This window comes from Trachypithecus francoisi, unplaced genomic scaffold (genome assembly GCF_009764315.1).
Source record: "Trachypithecus francoisi isolate TF-2019V2 unplaced genomic scaffold, Tfra_2.0 Lachesis_group4, whole genome shotgun sequence".
NCBI classification, from domain to species: Eukaryota; Metazoa; Chordata; class Mammalia; order Primates; family Cercopithecidae; genus Trachypithecus; species Trachypithecus francoisi.
The window spans coordinates 108,372,661-108,393,417 of record NW_022681469.1 but is presented as its reverse complement, the minus strand read 5'-3'; the positions used below and the strand labels follow the sequence as shown (position 1 = coordinate 108,393,417).

At 56.9% G+C, this 20,757-nt stretch overlaps 1 protein-coding gene across 4 annotated transcripts in view; it reads right to left on the bottom strand.

Moving 5' to 3' along the window:
* Nucleotides 1-3,504: 3,504 nt before the first annotated feature.
* The window catches only part of SNX8 (sorting nexin 8), a 58,023-nt gene continuing 40,770 nt past the window's right edge, over nucleotides 3,505-20,757 (bottom strand). For all 4 annotated transcript variants that reach the window (XM_033193952.1, XM_033193953.1, XM_033193955.1 and 1 more), the window contains 8 exons: nucleotides 18,278-18,399; nucleotides 15,890-15,970; nucleotides 12,912-13,072; nucleotides 11,812-11,944; nucleotides 6,221-6,289; nucleotides 5,852-6,001; nucleotides 5,366-5,515; nucleotides 3,505-3,671 (listed from right to left, as the gene is read on the bottom strand). In XM_033193952.1, coding sequence (XP_033049843.1) covers nucleotides 3,558-3,671; nucleotides 5,366-5,515; nucleotides 5,852-6,001; nucleotides 6,221-6,289; nucleotides 11,812-11,944; nucleotides 12,912-13,072; nucleotides 15,890-15,970; nucleotides 18,278-18,399 — 980 coding nt within the window. In that variant the 3' untranslated portion in view covers nucleotides 3,505-3,557. The remainder of the gene's footprint in view (nucleotides 3,672-5,365; nucleotides 5,516-5,851; nucleotides 6,002-6,220; nucleotides 6,290-11,811; nucleotides 11,945-12,911; nucleotides 13,073-15,889; nucleotides 15,971-18,277; nucleotides 18,400-20,757) is intronic.

Genomic DNA, 20,757 nt, shown 5'->3' with positions numbered 1-20,757 from the left:
GTTCACTCTCCGCCTCCCAGGTTCAAGCGATCCTCCCATCTCAGCCTCCTGAAGAGGTGAAATTACAGGTGCACATTGCCACACCCAACTAATATTTGTATGTTTAGTAGAGATGGGGTTTCCCCATGTGGGCCAGGCTGGTCTTGAACTCCTGACCTCAGGTGATCCACCCGCCTCAGCCTCCCAAAGTGCTGGGATTACAGGCGTGAGCCACCACGCCTGGCCAGTCTCTAACCTTTTAAACGTCCTCCTCTGGACACCAGCACAGCCTGCCAGGTCCCGTCCACAGGAAGCTGCCGGATGTGCTGGGCTTCGGCCCACGCTGCCGCACAGAGGTAGGAGAGGATGGAGACTGCTCCTGAGGCGGGCAGCTGGCCCAGGGCAGGGGCACATGCTCGGGGCACACAGCCACAAGCTGGGGATGTGTCCTCTCAAAACCCCCTGCACAGTGTGGGAAGCTGAGGCTCGGCCAAGGGCTCTGGGCTAAAACCCAGACTGAATGCCTCATAGGCTAGTCCCCTCCCCTGCCCAACTTTCATACACATTTAATAACAGTTGTTCACACGTTTATTGATAAACCGTCCAAAATGTAGGTCACGTGTAAACAATTCCAGTTTATTGGGTATATTGGGTATTGATCCCTGCAGCCTTCTAAAGTGCTTTGGACATGAACAGACCCGCAAAGCAAGAGCAAAGGCCTCAGATGCACAGAGCTGCCCTGACATCCCTCAGCTCGGAGTCCCCGTGCCCCATGTCAGAGCCCTAAACCTGTCTCCCCTGCCTGCATTGTCTCCAGCAGACAAAGGACAGCTGTCTGCACAGTGCCCGAGTATGCAGGACACAAACCAGGAGGACCCACTGAAAATGTCCCCTTTCACCATGATTGGCAGTCCCCCTCCCGCGGCTCCACCAGCCGTCCTCACAGGGCACGTGGCATCTGGCATCTCCAGCAGCATCACACACAGCTGTCCCTGCCAGCTGGGTGAGGCCGCAATGACCGGCACAGGCTTGGGCTTGGGCCATGGGCAGCAGGAGGGCTGGAGAGGCGTGCGGGGAACCCCCCTCTCCCTCCAGCACCGGGCCTCCACCTGCAGCAGTAAGCAAAGCCTCTCAGCGCCTGGGCCTGGGGACCTGCCCGGGCAGCACAGGGCGGGGGCCAAGAAAGAAGAAGAAAGGTGGCCTCTGCTGCCCCTGCCTGGCAGGCCTCTTTCTGCTGCCCTTTAGAAGGCACTGGGAGGGAGCTGTTCCAAAGCCAGTGCCCACCCCTCCACAGAGCCAACACCAGGGCACACAGGAAGTGGCCACAGTCACACATGGGAGACAGGCTGCCCTCCAGCCCCCCCCTTCACCCCGCCCTCCTGACCTTCGCACCCCTGCTCTCCAGCCCAACCCCTGCCCTTTTGCTGTCCTCACCCCTGCCCTCCAGCCCTTCACCCCTGCCCTAACCTTCCTGCCCCCTCACCCCCTGCTCTTCTGCCCCCCACCCCTGCCCTCCTGTCCCCCCTCATCCCTGCCCTCTTGCTCTCTCCTCACCCCTGCCCGTCTGTCCCCCCGACCCCTGCTCTCCTGCTCCCTCTCACCCCTCTTCTGCTCCCCCTCACCCCTGCCCTCCTGTTCCCCCTCACCCCTGCCCTCCTGCTTTCCAGCTCCATCCTCAGCCTCTGGATACAAGGACCCTGAGACCCTGCTCCTAAAGTTTTCACCACAGGGAGATGCCACCAGGCATGTGGCCTCTCATACACTCACTGACCCCGGAGTCCCTGCCAGGAAAGCTCCTTCAGAAAAGCTCATTCTGAAGTCTTGCTCTCTCCTTGGAGGACTGTGTCAGGAGCGCGTAGAGGCCGCAGCGCCTGATGCCCGCCACAGCTCCCCACAGCCTCTATGGTCCTGCAGCTGGACAGGCCCCAGGCAGATGCAGGAAGGATGGAGGGTCCTTGCAGCCTTCTGCCCACAGAGGGTCACGCTTCATGGCTCAGGTGTCACGGTGCCACTCATGCCAACTGAGAACCTGTCTCTGCAGAGGGGGGTCAGAAGGCAGCACAGCCCAAGACTTGGGTGGGCTAGGGACTCATGGGACAGCCCACCCCCTGGGCTCCAAAGAGAACATTTCCTCTGCTCATCTGGCCAAGAGGAAGCAGCCCACCCCACAGCAGGAAGGCATCAGCAGAACCCACAGGCCGGGCTGGGCCCAAGCCCCACAGCCCCCAAGTCAGCACAGCCGCTCCCTCTGGCTGGCTCACAGTGGACGACGGATCCCCTGCCTGGGAGGCACACACAGAGTCCCCTTTCCATCCGGGGGCCATGAGCTGCCCGTAGGTACAGGCGGAAGGGAAGCATCCTCCGTGAGAGAACACTCCGGAGGCCAGCAAGCATCTGCAGAATGGAGGGACCTCGGAAACCCTGGAGCCCGGAGGGCCTCTTCCAGCATCTCCCCCCAGCCAGGGAGGGGCCTCAGGCTCCGGAGAAGTGCAGGGGTCCAGGAGCCCAGCCTGGCTCCGTGTGCCTTCCACAAAAGGGGTTTGGGGCAGGAGCAGACCCAGGCCTCAGGTGGACATTGCAGCCCCACAGAGCTCAGGAGGCTGGCCTTCCTCACCCAGAGAAGGGAAGGGGCTGAAAGACCAGTTCCCCTCTGTGGACAGGTGGCCGGGACGGCACGTGCGCGGCAAGAGGCTGGGAGGAGGGCTCTGGGCGCCTCAGAGAAGAAAATCCACTTAAAAAGGGGCTATCCCTCCTCTAGAGCCCCAGGTGGAATGCAACACACGTCCCCCACGTCCCCCCCGTCCTCTGCCAGCCCATCCAGCCTCAGTGCCGCATGGTGCAGACTCCAACACTGGTCACCAGAAATCAAGGGAGTCCAGGGGATGAGAACAGAGCTGCTGCAGCGTCCGCTCTCAGAGCCCCAGCTCTCCGTCACGCCTTTGTCTTCCAGGCCTGAGGCCACAAGCACATACAGGGTCATGGTGTGGACACAGGGCATGAGGCCACTGGACCCCACAGGCCACTCCCAGACCAGGGCTCCTGGTGTTGACTGCAGCGAGTTCCCTAGAAAATTCACCGTGCGTGTCTCATGCCCGACGGCCCTCCCTCCCAGCCTTGGCACCACTGGCTGTCCCCTTGCTGTCCGTGGTCAGTCCCATTCCTGGGCTGCAGGGCGGCCCTGCCCTCTCTCTCTCCTTGGCTGACTGAGCACCATGACGCTGCCCCCTCCCGACTGTTCCAACACCTGGAGGCCCCGCCCTCACGCTCTCCCAGGCACAAACTGTGAGATGAGAGATCCCTGCCTCCCGGCAGGGCTCTGGGTATCAGAAGAAAACCATTCCAGAGAACCCCACCACCCCTCTCCACCAGGCTAGCAGGCCACAGGGCGAAGGGCGGTGTGGCCCAGCTGCTCCTGTGATCCATGGACGCCCCTCCCGACCCGCAGGCGTGAGCTCCTCTGCCCCAGCTGCAGCACGTGGTGGGGAGGGGAGCTGCCGTCCAAAGGGAATTACACCGGACACACCATTTGGAAAGAGGTTTTAGTGCGGCCGCAGGGAGCACCACCTCCGCCTCAGGCGCTAGTGAGGACACAGGCCGTCCTCCGGCGGGGAACACGGTGGGGTCAGGGCACTGTGTGGTCCCGCAAAGAGGCAGCTGAGCTTGGGCCTCAGGTCGTTCCACACCTTGCTCATCTGAAAGGGAACACGAAGAGAACAACATCAGCAGGCGGGGCCGGGCTGCTCCTCACACTCTAATCCCAGTTCCTTCCCCTGCCAGTGACGAGGAGGGAGAGGCCCTCGGGTGCGTCAGCTCCTCGAACCTCTGGCAGAACCAGTACTGCCCATCCTGCACAGAGGAAGCCCAAACGAGGAGCGGACCAGCGACCTCATGTGTCCTATGGTCACAGATGCCCACGCCTCGGTCTCTGCACCCAGGACCAAAGGGCCGCAAATCTGCCTGCCGTGGAATCTTGAGAAACACGACTACCGCGTCATCGCCAGTGCGCGCTCTAGCTGCCGTGCGGCACTGGCCTCATGAAGCCTTGACAGGTCCAACACCAAGGCCAGCCTGGGCAACATAGGGACACCCTGTCTCCACACAAAATCAGAAATATTAGTCGGACGTGGCGCCTGCCTGTGGTCCCAACTACTCAGGAGGCTGCGGCTGCAGTGAGCTGTGATGACACCACAGCCCTCCAGCTTGGGTGACAGAGCAAGACTCCATCTCAAAACCAAACAGCAAACCAGAAACACAAACGAGACCACATCCACCAAATCAGTAACACCCAAACCAAATGCAAACGGCAGCCCCACTCGCCAAGCACTTTGGGAACCAGGGCAAGGAACGGATGCTGTGGATGTGAGGAGGGGAGCGTGGCAGTGAGGCAGGGGTCAGGCCAAGACCTGCCAGGCAGGGGCTCAGGTGGCCAGAGAAGGGCAGGGCGCACCCTGGGGGCCTGAGTCACTGGACCACAGCACTCATCTCAGCATCACAGGACTGGAAATTCCTCATCACCATAATAAAAAGCCTGGTAGGACTGGGGTTATGGCATCATGCCCTGGGCAGGACAGGGCCCCACCTGTTGGTCACGTTCCTTCACTGAGGACACACCTGGCCACTCACATGTCCAAACCCAACCTGATCCCTGAGACCCTGGCCGTGTCACACACAGTGATGCTCCTAATACAGCAGCTGTCCCCACCTCTCCAGCCCCACCACGGCCGCCTCCGGCCTGCCATTCCCAAACTGCCGGATGGCACCCAAGGCACCAAGCACCTCCTGGGGACAGTGTGGAATCTCGTGACCATCCCAGACACTCGGTGCCGTTCAACACAAACCACAGACCACGGCTTCAAAGCTGCTTGCAGCTACTTAATAAACAGAATTTCAGCCGGGCACAGGGGCTCAGGCCTGTAATCCCAGCGGCGCTACAGTGAGCCAGCCACCAGAAATCAAGGGCGGCTTCTCCCAGGACCTTGGGAGCGTTTCTTCTCACAGGCTGAAGGAACCGCCATCTGGAGGAAGCCGGCCAGGGATCTTCGGAGAAACACCCACCTACGCGCTCCCAGGCACCCAGAACCCTTCTCTCCGCCTCAGGGTGCGGGGGCCTTGGACTTCTCAAATCCCTCCAGAAGGCAAACTGTCCCTGTCTGCTCCTCCCTCCACCCCCCAGGAATCACTGGGGACACCCTCACGATTCTGATTTTGGCTACACAGGAGACTAGAAGATCTGGGTGAGCACCGTGTTCCAAGGCCCATAAGGATCCCCACTGCACTAAAACACCACTGCAGGGCGGCCGGCCACCGCGCCGCCAGGCTGGAAGGAAGGGCGGCGGGACAACGAAAGGCCGTGGCTGAGACAGCGGCCGGGGCAGGGCGGACTCACCTCCTTGTGCCCTTGGATCTGAGAGTTGACGAAGGCGCGGAGGATGTGGGAGGTGAGGGGCAGGTAGACGTGGATGAGCTGCGTCTCCTGGTGCAGGCAGTACAGGGAGAAATAGTTCCGCAGCTCCATTGTCTGAATTGCGTTCTCCTGCTGCAGAGCAAACAGCCGCCCTTGGAACCCAGCCGGCAACCAGAGCACCAAGGCCAGAACACCAGCGTGCTCCCTGCGCCAGGACAGCCCCTTCTCCTTCAGCCTTCACCAGGCATTTGGAAGGTGGCGAGGTAAGAGAGGGCCGGGGAGGCAGCGCCGGGCAGGGAGCCGCGTCACTCTGGGCACCCGGGCCGGCTCCCTGCCTCCACTGCACCCCCCAGCTCTGTTCCAGACACATGGAGCCAACCCAGGGGAGCCCACCAGGAGGGCTGTGGTCCCACCATGGCCAGGAGGGGAAAGGCTCCCACGGGCCTGCTCGGCCGCCACGCCACCCACCTCCACGATGCGGGACTCCAGCTGCTCCACGGACTCCGGCTCGCGGTTCTGCGCGGCGGCACTCATCATTTGCCTCTTCATCAGGCTGTACTTGTGCAGCGCCCGCTGGTGCTTGTGTAGCACGCCCTTCTCATGCCGCTCGCACAGGTCCTGCCGGGCCACGGGAGGCATTCGCCGCTGCCCTCAATGCCCGCACCAGGCCCTGCGGAGCCGGCCGGGGGAAGCACCCCCGCGAGACGGAAGGCCCCGTCTCCCCCTGCAGCCCTGACTTCTCAGCTCCTCCTCCGTCTCCCAGGAGTTAGACCCTTGAAGGATCCTAAGATCATTCCTGAAAGTTCTGCCCCCAACCAAGGAGCAGCCAAGACTCACCTTATAGGACTGCAGCAGATCCAAGAAGAGGTTCAGCTTCTCCACCACGTCATTCTCTTCCTGCTTACCCTGGAAGGCGAGGGGGAGCTCACCCACGCGGATGCATATAAGACCCGGACCCTGCCCGGGAACTCAGACCCAAGCCTGGCCTGGGCCGGTTCCTTCCTCCCAGAGTCAGAAGGGCCCCCCAGAACCACCAGCCAGGTCTGCAGGGGGCCCGCTTCCCCACCGGCCCACCCATGACCAAGCGGAGACGCCTTCCAGCCCAGGAGTCTGGATGGGAACAAGGCCTGCGTTCCCGCGGGACGGCTGCCCACCCTCCTGCTCATCAGCCCGGCCTGCCGTGCCTGCCTCAGGCCTTCGCAAAGCCGGCGAATCTCCCGACACACACGATGGGCGAGCCAGGCGCCCCAGAACCCCCACTCCTACGGCTCCATCAAGCACTGCAGAAAACCCGAGCTCCCATCGGACGCTGTGAGCTGTGTGGAAAACGTGGATGCCGGGGAGGGACACGGGGGAGAACGAGGGTGTGGTCTCCGCATCAGTAACAGGAGAGAAAAACGCAGGCCTAGGAAGGGGGCGCAGGGTAGGAGACGGCAGCTGCAGGAAGGACGCGCTGCTGATCCAGCAAGAGAGGCGGCCGCCTCGGGCTGTACGCAGAAGCACCACACTCGGCGGCGGGGGGTGGCGGTGGACACAGGCTCCTCTCTGGCCCTCACACGAGGTTCTGTGCAGGCAGCACAGCCACAGAGAGAGCCCAACAGGGCAGTGAGTGCACAGCAAAGGGCGGGCAGTCCTGGAGTGGAAGGGGGCCCCGTCATGGCAGAGGGATGCCCTGCTCCTAGGATCACCACAGCACCTGGGGGGGGACACGAGGTAGCCCCCAGGGGCCGAACCCCATGCAGACACTGCCTCCGCCGGCCCGGCTTTCACGGGTAGCAGCGCTTGGTGGGGGCGCAGGCCAGGCACAGTGCACACTGCCCGGACGCACAGTGCACACTGCCCAGACCACAGTGGTCAGAGGCGTCTGTGGTATGAAGAGTCCGTCCAAAGCCCTAGGCTCCGGCTGCCACTGAGGGGAGGATCCAAGCTCTGGAGACAGCAGGGGTCCGGGGAAGGCAGTGGAAGGGGCAGCCCATCCACCCCTGACCTGCACAGCTCACCACCGACCCCCCCAGCCACAACCGCAACCAAGCCAGGCCCACGGCAGGTATCCTGGGGAAACCCCCAACACCGACGCCTTCAGTCACACCCCGGCCCTGAAGGGCTCCGGTCCCCACAGCTCCCGCCCTCAGTCCCCACAGCTCACTGAGCAGCTCAGGGAGAGCACGCTCCCTCCACGATTCCCCGGGCTCCACGCGTGGCAGGGGTGGAAAGCTCACCCCACGCCCTGCAGGTCAAGCTCAGCAAGAGATGGTGCAGGCAGAAGAAATGACTAGAAGGAGTTTCATGGGACACAGTCCTGGACTGGGAGCCAGGGGTGCTACCCAGGCTCTGCTGTACCCCAGGGGACCCTAAGATGCCCCTGTCCCACGGGAACGCAGGCCTTGTTCCCATCAAGACTCCTGGGCTCGAAGGCGTCTCCGCCTGGTAATGGGTGGGCTGGTGGGGAAGGGGGCCCCCTGCAGACCTGGCTGGTGGTTCTGGGGAGCCCCTCTGACTCTGGGAGGAAGGAACCGGCCCAGGCCAGACCTCAGGCCGACTGAACAAGGAAGCTCCCCAGCCACCAACCCCACACCCAAAGCAGCTGGGATTCCAGCCAGTAAAATGTGCCAGGAGAAGAGGTGTGCTAAGAGTTTCTAACACTCAAGATGGAAAACGCCAGCTGACCGCAGATGCCCAGCTCCCACCTGACCAGGCAGGGGCTCAGGAGAATGGAGGCTTATTCCCTGGCCCAGCAGAAGAGGGGAAACTCGGGGGTCCCTCTGCTTGTGTCATTTGTCACCAAGTCCCATCTGTGGTTCAGTGCTGGACAACGCCCTAAAGCAGGGGTGTCCAATGTTTTGGCTTCCCTGGGCCACATTGGAAGAAGAATTGTCTTGAGCCACACATAAAATACACTAACACTGTGACAGCTGATGAGCAAAAGAGAGAGGGAGGGAGGGAGGGAAAGAAGGAAGTCTGTGCATAAATCTCATGTTTTCAGAAAGTTTACAGATTTGGGGTTTTTTGAGACAGAGTCTTCCTCTGTTACACAGGCTGGAGTACAGTGGCGTGATCTCAGCTCACTGCAACCTCCGCCTCCCAGGTTCAAGCGATTCTCCTGCCTCAGCCTCCCGAGTAGCTGGGATTACAGGTGTGAGCCACCACGCCCAGCTAATTTTTGTTATTTTTAGTAGAGATAGGGTTTCACCATGTTGGCCGGGCTGGTCTCAGACTCCTGACCTCAGGTGATCTGCCCATCTCAGCCTCCCAAAGTGCTGAGATTACAGGCGTGAGCCACTGTGCCCGGCCAAGTTTACGGACTTGTGTTAGGCCACATTCAAAGCCGTCCTGGGCCACATGCAGCCTGTGGGCCACCGGCTGGACAAATGTGCCCTAAACCATCAATGTACGCGCCTTTAACCAAGGCGCAGGCCCCATCACCCAGACCCTGGAACACACAGACCCTACTCCGAGTCTCACGTGTCTTGCTGGGATATGGCTACCTTCAGCTCCTAACAGGTCTGGGGAGAGTAACACTGGCGTAAATACAAGCAGAATTAGGAAAAACGGTCCTCCCTGCCTCTGACTGAACAGCAAGGGTGAGATGGAACTTTTGCTGCATCAAATGAAAGGCCTCGAGGTTCGTTCCATGTAAAAGCTCAATTTCACTACAACCAAGGACAGTGAGAGATACCCAGGAAACAGCACTTCTCCAGACATCACAGTCCCAAAACACAACTCATGAAATGTCCAAGAGTCACAGAGCTGGGCAGAACCTCAAGCCACAGACTCCTACTGCACCAGAAGCCTCAACCTTCTCTTCCTCTTCAAGGTGGAAATGCAGCATCCAGGGCTGAATCAGAAAAAACTTTGGAAATCACCTCATGAGTGATGCTGATCCTGAGCTCTGCAGAGCCCTGGGGCACTCTGGGCACCCCGCCGGCAGCCACCTGCTCCAGAGGGAGTGGAATGTGGCAAGGGTCTGGGTCCCTATGACAGGAACACCTTTTATGCTTTGCACACCGAGTTTGGAGGAAAGGGTCAGCAGATTACAGAAACAGCTCTTTTGGCCACGCACAGAGGCTCGTGCCTGTCATCCTAGCACTTTGGGGGGTCGAGGCGGGCAGATGACCTGAGGTCAGCAGTTTGAGACCAGCCCAGCCAACATGGTGAAACCCCGTCTCTACTAAAAATACAAAAATTAGCCAGGCGTGGTGGTGTGCACCTGTAATCCCAGCTACTCGGGAGGCTGAGGCAAGAGAATCGCTTGAACCCAGGAGGCAGAGGTTGCAGTGAGCCGAGATCACACCACTGCACTCCAGCCTGGGCGACAGAGCGAGACTTTGTCTCAAAAAAAAAAAAAAAGAGGCCGGGCGCGGTGGCTCAAGCCTGTAATCCCAGCACTTTGGGAGGCCGAGACGGGTGGATCACGAGGTCAGGAGATCGAGACCATCCTGGTCTACACGGTGAAACCCCGTCTCTACTAAAAAAATACAAAAAACTAGCCGGGCGAGATGGCGGGCGCCTGTAGTCCCAGCTACTCAGGAGGCTGAGGCAGGAGAATGGCGTAAACCCAGGAGGCGGAGCTTGCAGTGAGCCGAGATCGCACCACTGCACTCCAGCCTGGGCGACAGAGAGAGACTCCGTCTCAAAAAAAAAAAAAAAAAAAGAAAATAGCTCTTTTAATAATATAATCCAACCCCTTTGTATTGAATTGATGGGGAAACTGAGGCCTGGAGACCAAAGTAGCTTGAGCACAGTCACAGCACAGACGCACGATGCACAGGGCAGGGGGCCGTGAGCTCCTCTGTCTCTATGCTGACAAGCCCCCAGCCCCACGTTCTCGGTCCCCTCCACCTGGGGGCAGGGGGCACACAGACCTGAAGACAGAATAGACCCAGCCCCAATCCACAGACACCAACAGTGCCCTCCCTCCAATTCTAAAGGGAACACACAAGCACGGGGGCGGAAGAGGAAGAAAACCCAGGACTTTCCACACCAGCAAAGACATCAAATTTCCTCTTCAGCATGAAAAACGTCACGGGCACCTGAGCGTCCCGGTTCCAGCTTGAAAAGCCCCGACTCCACAGCAGGTGGGTTCACCAAGCCGTCAGGAGTTCCAGGGCTCAGCGGGGAGCGCGGCCCTCATGGGCATGATCTGATCACTTACTTCAAACCAATAACAAGCAGCCTGGAGGCCACTTCCCCAAGAAATAGGAACTAGGTAGCAAGCTCCCACCTTCACAACTACGTCAGCTTTTTTTGTTTTTGAGACAGGGTCTCACTCTCTCGCCCAGGCTGGAGTGCACTGGCACCCTCACGGCTCACTGAAGCCTCTACCTCTTGGGTTCAGGTGATCCTCCTACCTCAGCCTCTTGAGTAGCTGGGACTACACGCATGCACCACCACCCCTGGCTAATTTTTTTTTTATATATATAGAGATGAGATCTTGTTCTGTTGCCCAGGCTGGGTCTCGAACTCCTGGGCTCAAGCAGTCCTCCTGCCTCGGCCTCCCAAAGCACTGGGATGATAGGTGTGAGCCGCCATGCCCAGCCACGTAACAGTTTTTTAACATAAAAGCACCCAGATGAGCCTTGCAGCGTGATAGTAAACACCGTATCTTCAAACTGATCCCAAATGACTCCAAGATCGTGGCGGATTTCTAAAAACAGCTTCTGCCCATGCAGCAGAAGCACTTCCTGAGGTTGTGTGTGGAGTGGGAGGTGGGAGCCTCTTGGATGCTGGGGCTTCATCATTATTCTGATGAGTTAAGTCTCCAGTGCCAAATCCTAGCTGACTCAGCAAAGCGGGAACTATCTGGTCCACCCAGGAGCATGCCTGGAAGCCTGAGATGATCTTTTCAAAGACAGAGTCTATCTTCTCTTCCAACCTCAGCAAAATCAACACTCAAGACTACAGCCCTATCTGTTTTGTCACTGGCAACCCCTCTCGAAAGCATCAACACTCCTAGGAGCCACCAGGAACAGATGGGGACAGACAGCTCCCACCCAGGGCACAGTTGCTCACTCACTCAGCTCACAACTGGGAAGCCGGCCGGGCACAGTGCCTCACACCTGTAATCCCAGCACTTTGGGAGGCCGAGGTGGGCGGATCACCTGAGGTCAGGAGTTCGAGACCAGCCTGACCAACATGGTGAAACCTCGTCTCTATTAAAAATACAAAAAATTAGCCAGGCGTGGTGGTGGACACCTGTAGTCCCAGCTACTCAGGAGGCTAAGGGAGGAGAATCACTTGAACCCGGGAGGCGGAGGTTGCAGTGAGCCGAGATCGCACCACAGCGCTCCAGCCTGGCGACAGAGCGAGACTCCGTCTCAAAAAAACGAAACAAAAACAAACTGTGAAGCCCGTGTAAGCAGGAGGCGCTCCCCATGCCAAGGCATAGTGTGTTCTCTGGAACAGGTGCCTGGGAGAACCGATCCACTCACCTGTTGTGCGGCCTTATCGGCGAGCAGCGCAAATTCCACAGACAGGCCTTTCAGAGCCTGCTTCAGGGACCCCCAGGTGCTGCTGTTCAGAGCGGCCCAGGAGGGCAGCGGGGTTGTGTCGGACCCGATTGCACTGAGGGAGCAAGCACACGAGAGGAGACACTCAAGGCCTGGAGCTCACCCGGCAGTCGAGCCTGGCATCCCCCGCCACAGACACGCAGCTCTCAATACTGCGTCCTCCACGGCAACCTGTACGCTCCCCCGTCCTATGCCCCTGCTGCTCAAAGAGTGGCCTATGGGGACCCTAGAAGCCCAGGACAAAGGGTGGCCCTGGGGCTGCACCTCAGGCCCTGCTGCATCTGTTCTTCCCTACCAGCCCCCAGGTGACATGTGTGCACAGGTGAGGGGCACTGCTGGGGGGAGCAGAGTCCTGGGTGGGGTCTCCCCTCCCCTCAGGCAAAGGAAGCATTGCCAGCCCACGGTCTGTTCTTCCCCAAGTCAAAGGGATCTTTTTTTCTTTTTTTGAGATGGAGTCTTGCTCTGTCGCCCAGGCTGGAGTGCAGTGGCCCAATCTCAGCTCACTGCAACCTCCGCCTCCCAGGTCCAAGCAATTCTCCGCCTCAGCCTCCCAAGTAGCTGGGATTACAGACGCCCACCACCATGCCCAGCTAATTTTTGTGTGTGTGTGTATTTTTAGTAGACACGGAGTTTCACCATCTTGGCCAGGCTGGTCTTGAACTCCTGACCTCAAGTGATCCACCCGCCTTGGCCTCCCAAAGTGCTGGGATCACAGGCGTGAGCCACCGCACCTGGCCTGGGATCTTTTTTTAAAGTCTCATCCTGACAGTGGGAAAACTACCAGACTAGAAACTGGTGAGCATTTACTCGTGCTCAGAAATCTGTGTTTCAGGGCTGAAATTCTCCCGTGATTCTTCTAAATATGACCCCCCCATGTGCCCGACCCACTTTCTGCCCCTTCTGGGGTGAAACCGGTCAGGATGCTGGTTATTACGGTAAATGCACTTTCTGCTCAAGCCCTTCACCAGCATGGATTCCCGTCCCACCGCGCGTGCCCCTGCAGAAACTGAAAGGTCACCTGCCTTAGCTCCTTCCCGAATATGAGAAGATCTGCCGCGTTGTCAATGGCCCGGGACGCGATCCGCTCGGCCCTGTCGCGAAGCTTGTGAAAGCTGTTGTAGATGTTCCGGATTAGCTCCCGGCTGATGGCAAACTGAGCCTGGATGTCAGCTGGGAGGAAGTCCTGACATGATGCGGAGGGGGAGAGAGACTGTGTGTTACTCACTGGGGAGCACCTGTCAGACGGGAGCAGCCAGTCCCCCAAAAGCTGAGCCATGGGAGACCCAGCAGGTCCATGAGCCACCCCAAGAGCCCCACTCCTCCAGGCCTGCAGGGATCACTCTGTACGTCCAAAAAAGAAACGAAAACAGTTATCACCTGCATGCCACAAACACGAAGACAAATGAGCCCTGGGATGAGGACCACAGAGTCCACTGAAATCCCATCACACCGGAGGACCTATCCAAAAACACTCAAATAAGGCCAGGGGCAGTCACTCACACCTGTAATCCCAGCACTTTGGGAGGCCGAGGCGGGTGGATCACCTGAGGTCAGGAGTTCGAGACCAGCCTGACCAATATGGTGAAACCCCCGTCTCTACAAAAAATACAAAAATTAGCTGGGCATGGTGGCAGGCGCCTATGATCCCAGTTACTCTGGAGGCTGAGATAGGAAAATTACTTGAACCTGGGAGGCAGAGGTTGCAGTGAGCTGAGATCGCACCACTACACTCCAGTCTGGGCAACAGAGCGAGACTCTGTCTCAAAACAAACAAACCAACAAAACCCTCAAATAATCTTGCCGGGCACGGTGCCTCACACCTGTAATCTCAGCACTCTGGGAGGCCGAGGTGGGTGGATCACGAGATCAGGAGATCAAGACCACGGTGAAACCCCGTCTCTACTAAAAATACAAAAAATTAGCCAGGCCTGGTGTTGGGCGCTTGTAGTCCCAGCTAATCGGGAGGCTGAGGCAGGAGAATGGCGTGAACCCGGGAGGCGAAGCTTACGGTGAGCCGAGATCGCACCACTGCTCTCCAGCCTGGGCGACAGAGCGAGACTCCATCTCAAAAAAAAAAAATAATAATAATAATAATAATAATAATGTTTAGCTGGACACAGTGACTCACACCTGTACCCCAGCACTCTGGGAGAGAGGCAAGAGGATCGCTAGAGCCTGGAAGTTTAAAAACAGCCTAGGCAACACAGTGAGACCCCATCTTTCCCAAAAAATCAAAAAAATTAGCCAACTGTGGTGGTGCGCCTGTGGTCCCAGGTGCTTACAGAGGGCTGAGGCAGGAGGATCACTTGAGCCCAGGAGTTCCAGGCTGCAAAGAGCCATGATCACAACACTGCACTCCATCCTGGGGACCCTGTCTCCAGAAAACAACAAAAATAAAAACAAACAATCTTCAAGTGAAACACAGTGAACATAAATTCCTGAAAGACTCTCCACATGGGGGGAAGGCCTCTTGTATACCTCATTTATTCCCAAAGACTTTTTAGAAGCTTTGATACTACCTACCAGTGCTCAGAAAACAGAAAGCTCAGTGAGTAAAATGAAGGTAAAAGATCTGGCCAGGTGTGGTGGCTCATGCCTATAATCCCAGCACTTTGGGGGGCCATGCCAGGAGGACTGCTTGAGGCCAAGAGTTCAAGGCCAGCCTGGGCAACACAGTGAGACTTCATCTATACCGAAAACAAACAAATCAGCCAAGTGTTGTGGCACACGCCTGTAGTCCCAGCTGTTATGGGAGGCTGAGGTGGGAGAATCGCTGGAACCCAGCAGGTCAAGGCTGCAATGACCTATGATTGTGCCACTGCACTACAGCCTTGGGGACAGAGCAAGACCTTGTCTCAAAAAATAAAATAAAATAAAATTAGATTTTTATTTTTGTATGAAGCAGCAGGTTTTTTTCTGGGTTTTTTGTTGTTGCTATTGTTGTTTTTGAGACAAAGTCTGAGTCTGTTACCCAGGCTGGAGTGCGGTAACATGACCTCGGCTCACTGCAGCCTCTGCCTCCTGGGTTCAAATAATCCTCCTGCCTCAGTCTCCCAAGTAGCTAGGATTACAGGTGCCTGCCACCAGGCCTAGCTAATATTTTTTTTCTTTTTTTTATGGAGTCTCTGTCACCCAGGCTAGAGTGCAGTGGCATGCGATCTCGGCTCACTCCAACTTTCGCCTCCTGGGTTAAAGTGATTCTCCTGCCTCAGCCTCCTGAGTAGCTGGGATTACAGGTATGTGCCACCGCACCTGGCTAATTTTTGCATTTTTAGTAGAGACAGGGTTTCACCATGTTAGTCAGGCTAGTCTTGAACTCCTGACCTCGTGATCTGCCCACCTCGGCCTCCCAAAGTGCTAGGATTACAGGCATGAGCTACCATGCCCGGCCAGTTTTTTTTTTTTTTTTGTATTTTCATGAGAGATGGGGTTTTGCTATGTTGGCCAGGCTGGTCTCAGACTCCTGACCTCAAGTGATCCGACAGCCTCGGCCTCCCAAAGTGCTGGGATTACAGGCATGAGCCACCGTGCCGGCCTGAAGAAGAGGTTTAAAGAGAAAAAACAAAAAACAAAAAAACTATCAAGTAGCTACCTTAGTCCTTTTTGGAAAAAGACCAGATTTCAAACATTCAATAATAAACAGATGCAACAATGAATCCCCAGAAATCTGAAGAGGCGGTGACACAAGCGTCCGGCTGTCTGAGTCACAGAAAGGGGCAGAGGGCACGGGGTGCCTGGAGGGCCTGAGGTCAGAGCTCAGCCGCATCCCGGCCCTGCTGCTTAGAGGCTCGGGACCTTGGCTCGCCGAGCCTGTTTCTCCATCCGTAAAACAGGCCTCCCAGCCCCGTGTCAGAGCAGCTAAAACGAGGGTTAAATGAGGAAATCATGCGACAGATGTCAGCATAATCCTTGCCACGCAGAGGAGGCAGAATCACTACACAGGGTTAAAACTGTTGTTTCTCTGGTTAAAAAGGGAAACTCTTCAAAGTTAGAAAAATACCTTGGCCCTGGTAGCCAGCTTACAGTTCATGAATTCGTCCCCAACACACTGTGCTGACTCCTTTAACTTGTTCTGCACATCCTGCAAAAGGAAAAGAGACAGCTTCACCCTCTTCTACAGGCAGCAAGAAAGCAGCTGTGGGGCGTCAGCCACCGTGGAGCGAGCGGGATGTCGTCCTTCCTCAGGAGAAACATATTTCCATATGTTGGCTTTGACATTAGGATTCCACAATCTCTTGACTTTCCCTGAGATGTTTTTCTCACCAAACAGGATGTCCTGGCTTCACAGCAGAAGCCCCACAAACCTGCAGCCTCTCTCCAGAGGCACAGCCACTCCATCCACAGACGGGGGACAGCTCTGCAGAGAGACAGCCCCTCCATCCGCAGACGGGGGACAGCTCTCCAGAGAGACAGCGACTCCATTCACAGACCTCCATCCACAGACAGGGGGAGGCTGTGCAGAGAAACAGCCCCTCCATCCACAGACCAGAGGCGGCTCTGCAGAGATACGGCCCCTCCATCCACAGATGGGGGACGGCATCAGCCCCGGAGACAGACAGCAGATACCTGAGACCCTGGTAGATTCCAAAAGCGCAATAGAACAGGGCAAAAGTGTCTTCCTTCCTGGGAATGCATGCCTGGCGCCAGGGACACCAGAGCCCAGGGAGCTGCTGGGCAGAGGAAGGACAGGCCCAACCCCTAGCACTGGAGCCCTCTCTCTGAACGAGGCCTCCTGGGCAAAGCCATGCCTTAAAATCAGGAGCCACCTAGGAGATACAAGGGGAGACCCTAATAGGCAGCTGTTGACGTGTCCAGGAATTCTCAAATGTCAGAGATGCCTTGAAGATCATCTGACTCAACTCTCATTTTACAAAAAACAAAACCCTGAGGCCCAGTATGATGCATACTCAGAGCCTGAGGCGAGAGGATTGCTTAGAGCCCAGGGGTTCAGGGCCAGCCCGAGTAACATAGTGAAACCCCATCTTTAAAAACAGAAAGCAAGCAAGAAAACTGAGGCAGGGAAGTGACAGAGAATGATACCTGTGGAAAGGCCACAGGGAGCGTCCTACCCCCAGAACAGGGGTATCGCCCACCCGTGACCCACAGCACCCCTCCCCACGGCCCCTCCCAGGTCCTGCCACATTCCTCTTCTGACAATCCAGATCGCCTTCCAAAGGAAGGTTTCCACCCTCAGGGCTCAAAAGATCCCACTGCGTGCTCCAGACATCCCTGGGCGCATCCCAGAGACACCCCAGGCACAGGGCGAAGGCCCCTCTGCCTCCGAGAGAAGTGAAGACAAAAGGAAGCAAGGCTTGTGTGAAGTCAGTCTGGGAGTGGGGGTGTCTTCCTGCAGCAGGGACACCGGCAGAGGCCCTCAGGTCCCCATTCAAGAAGGGCTTTCCAGAAAATAGAGGAGAGCCTGGAAACCTCTATTCCAGTGGAGCCCCCGCCCCTCCCCTCACAGGGAGAGGGTCCTGCAGGCACAGGCGGAGGAGAAGCACAGGGCCCGCCTTCCCTGGAGGGGCTGGCAGCTGCTTCCTCCTGCAGGAAACAGGAGCTGTGCTGCAGGGTTGGTATTTTTGTTTTTTGTTTTGTTTTGTCTTTTGTTTTTTTGAGACAGGGTCTCGCTCTGTCGCCCAGGCTGGAGTGCAGTGGCACAATCACAGCTCGCTGTAAGCTCCACCTCCTGGGTTCAAGCGATTCTCATGCCTCACCTCCCGAGTGACTGGGATTACAGGTGTGCACCACCATGCCTGGCCCCAGTTTCGTTTTGTTTTGGTAGAGACGAAGTCTCGCTATGTTGCCCAGGCTGGTCTCAAACGCCTGGGCTTAAGCGACCATCTGGCCTCGGCCTCTCAAAGCGCTGGGATGAGAGGCATGGGTCACCGTGCCCGCAAGCTGTAGCTTCATGACACACGCTAAAGCTGTGCGGCAGCAGCTGGGAGGAAGGAACCCCGCTCGGACCCGGACGGAGCGCGTGTACAAGAAGCTAATTCCCGGCTGCAGGTCTGTGCTGTGGTCCGACAAGGAGGCTCAGCCTGTGTTTCAGTGGTCCCTAGTCAGACAGGGCCTTGTTTTAAGTAAACACTTCTTCCCATCTGGAGTCTCTGGCACCTCCCTAAACCCTCCAAACCATCCAGCCTAAATCCTCAAAGTGACCACAGAGACCCGTGATCTCCACACGGATTTACCAAATCCTGCAAAGTCAACACCAGGGACATCTCTGAAAATCACATTCAGACTGTTACCTGGAGAGGAAAGAAGTCTTGTCCATGTCATTCCTGCTGGGCGTCCAACAAGGGACCAGGAGGACAAGAACCAAACCTGAGAGAGGAAAGGGCGGGTCCAGAGGCTCGGGAACTCCCAGGGCCAGGGCAGACACACTCACCGAGCCACTGAAGGACAGGAAGAGCTTGAGGACCACATCCTCGGAGAACAGGGGGTGCCGGGCCACCAGGTTGACGAAGCGCTTCAGGGCTCTCCTCCTGGCCTCGATGAACTCCCTGTCGGCTGGAGGAGGGCACAGGGTCACTGGACAGAGTCCAGGGTGCCGGCCCCCATCTGCTCTGGGCAAGTTCTCAAAACTCTCCCTACAGGCAGCAGAGCGCCCTGCAGCTAGCGGAGGGCACTGGCCGGGCCCCCAGTGCTGCTCGGACAATGGGTCTGAAAAACCTGCCCAGAGCAAGAGCTCCATTCCCAGATGCCCCCTCCGGCCACACACACTTGGGTCCAGGAGCTGCCAGGGAAAACCACAGATCTGCTTGTGTCCTGTGGTTTTCCCTGGCACGGGGAGTCCTGGGAACCACGCGAGCGGTCACTTCGATCACCTCCATTACAGACATCTTCCAGAATCCCCTCCTGGCACTTCTCTCCGCGAACAAATGGGTTTTGCTACGCTCCAACACTAACGCAACCCAGGTTGTTTTTTTTTTTTTTTTTTTTTTGAGACAGAGTTTCGCTCTTGTTGCCCAGGCTGGCGTGCAGTGGCACAATCTTGGCTCACTGCAACCTCCGCCTCCCAGGTTCAAGCGATTCTCCTGCCTCAGCCTCTGGAATTAGCTGGGATGACAGGTGCCCGCCACCACATCTGGCTAATTTTTGTATTTTTAGTAGAGATGGGGTTTCACCATGTTGGTCAGGATGGTCTCCAACTCCCGACCTCAGGTGATCCGTCCACTTCGGCCTCCCAAAGTGCTGAGATTACAGGCGTGAGTCACTGCGCCCGGCCGAGTTTTTCTATTCACTGTGCTTATAACTCACTCTGCAAAGGATCCAAGTACTCATTGCTTTCATTCGGGTTAAATATTTTCACTCTAAGGGGAAAAAAAGTAAAAGCATATACTGATGCATTCAGGACATTTCAGTCTGAACACAAATAAAAATGGTATTTAAGTACTTTTTTTTTTTTGAGACGGAGTTTCGCTCTTGTCACCCAGGCTGGAGTGCGGTGGTGTCATCTCGGCTCACTGCAACCTCCGCCTCCCAGGTTCAAGCGATTTTCCTGCCTCACCCTCCCAGGTAGCTGGGATTACAGGCGCCCGCCACCATGCCTGGCTAATTTTTGTACTTTTAGTAGAGACGGGGGTTTCACCATGTTGGTCAAGCTGGTCTCGGACTCCAGACCTCAGGTGATCCGCCTACTGCAGCCTCCCAAAGTGCTGGGATTACAGGCCTGAGCCACCAGCACCCAGCCTTTAAATACTATTTTAATGTATTAAGAAATATAGCCAGGTTCGATGGCTCACGCCTGTAATCCCAGCATCTTGGGAGGCTGAGGAGGGCAGATCACGTGAGGCCAAGGAGTTCTGCATCAGCCTGGCCAGCGTAGCAAAATCCTGTCTCTAAAAAAACCATAAAAGAGGCCGGGCGTGGTGGCTCACGCCTGTAATCCCAGCACTTTGGGAGGCCGAGGGAGGTGGATCACGAGGTCAGGAGACTGAGACCATCCTGGCTAACACGGTAAAACCCCGTCTCTGCTAAAAGTACAAAAAATTAGCCGGGTGTGGTGGCGGGCACCTGCAGTCCCAGCGACTCAGGAGGCTGAGGCAGGAGAATGGCATGAACCCGGGAGGCGGAGCTTGCAGTGAGCCGTGATCTTGCCACTGCACTCCAGCCTGGGTGACAGGGCAAGACTCCGTCTTAAAAAACAAAAACAAAAACAAAAAAACACCATAAAAGAAAGAAAACAGGCTGGGTGCGGTGGCCCATGCCTGTAATCCCAGCACTTTGGGAGGCCGAGGCAGGCGGACCACAAGGTCAGGAGATCGAGACCATCCTGACTAACATGGTGAAACCCTATCTCTACTAAAAATACAAAAAAATTAGCTGGGCATGGTGGCAGGCGCCTGTAGTCCCAGCTACTCTGGAGGCTGAGGCAGGAGAATGGCGTGAACCTGGGAGGTGGAGCTTGCAGTGAGCTGAGATTGCACCACTGCACTCCAGCCTGGGCGACAGAGCAAGGTTCTGTCTCAAAAAAAAAAGAAAAGAAAGAAAACAAATACAGGCCAGGTGTAGTGGCTCACGCCTGTAATCCTAGCACTTTGGGAGGCCGAGGCAGGTGAATCACCTGAGGTCAGGAGTTCAAGACCAGCCTGGGCCACGTGGTGAAACCCTGTCACTACAAAAATACAAATATAAACTGGGCACAGCAGCACGTGTCTATAATCCCAGCTACTTGGGAGGCTGAGGCATGAGAATCACTTGAACCCAGGAGACAGAGGCTGCAGTGAGCCGAGATTGCACCACTGCATTCCAACCTGGGCCAACAGAGTGAGACTCTGTCTCAAAAAACAAAACAAAAACCAAAACAAAACAAATACAGTTGGCTGGGGCCTCCCTCTTGGCTCAAGACTGGCAGGCCTCTTCCAA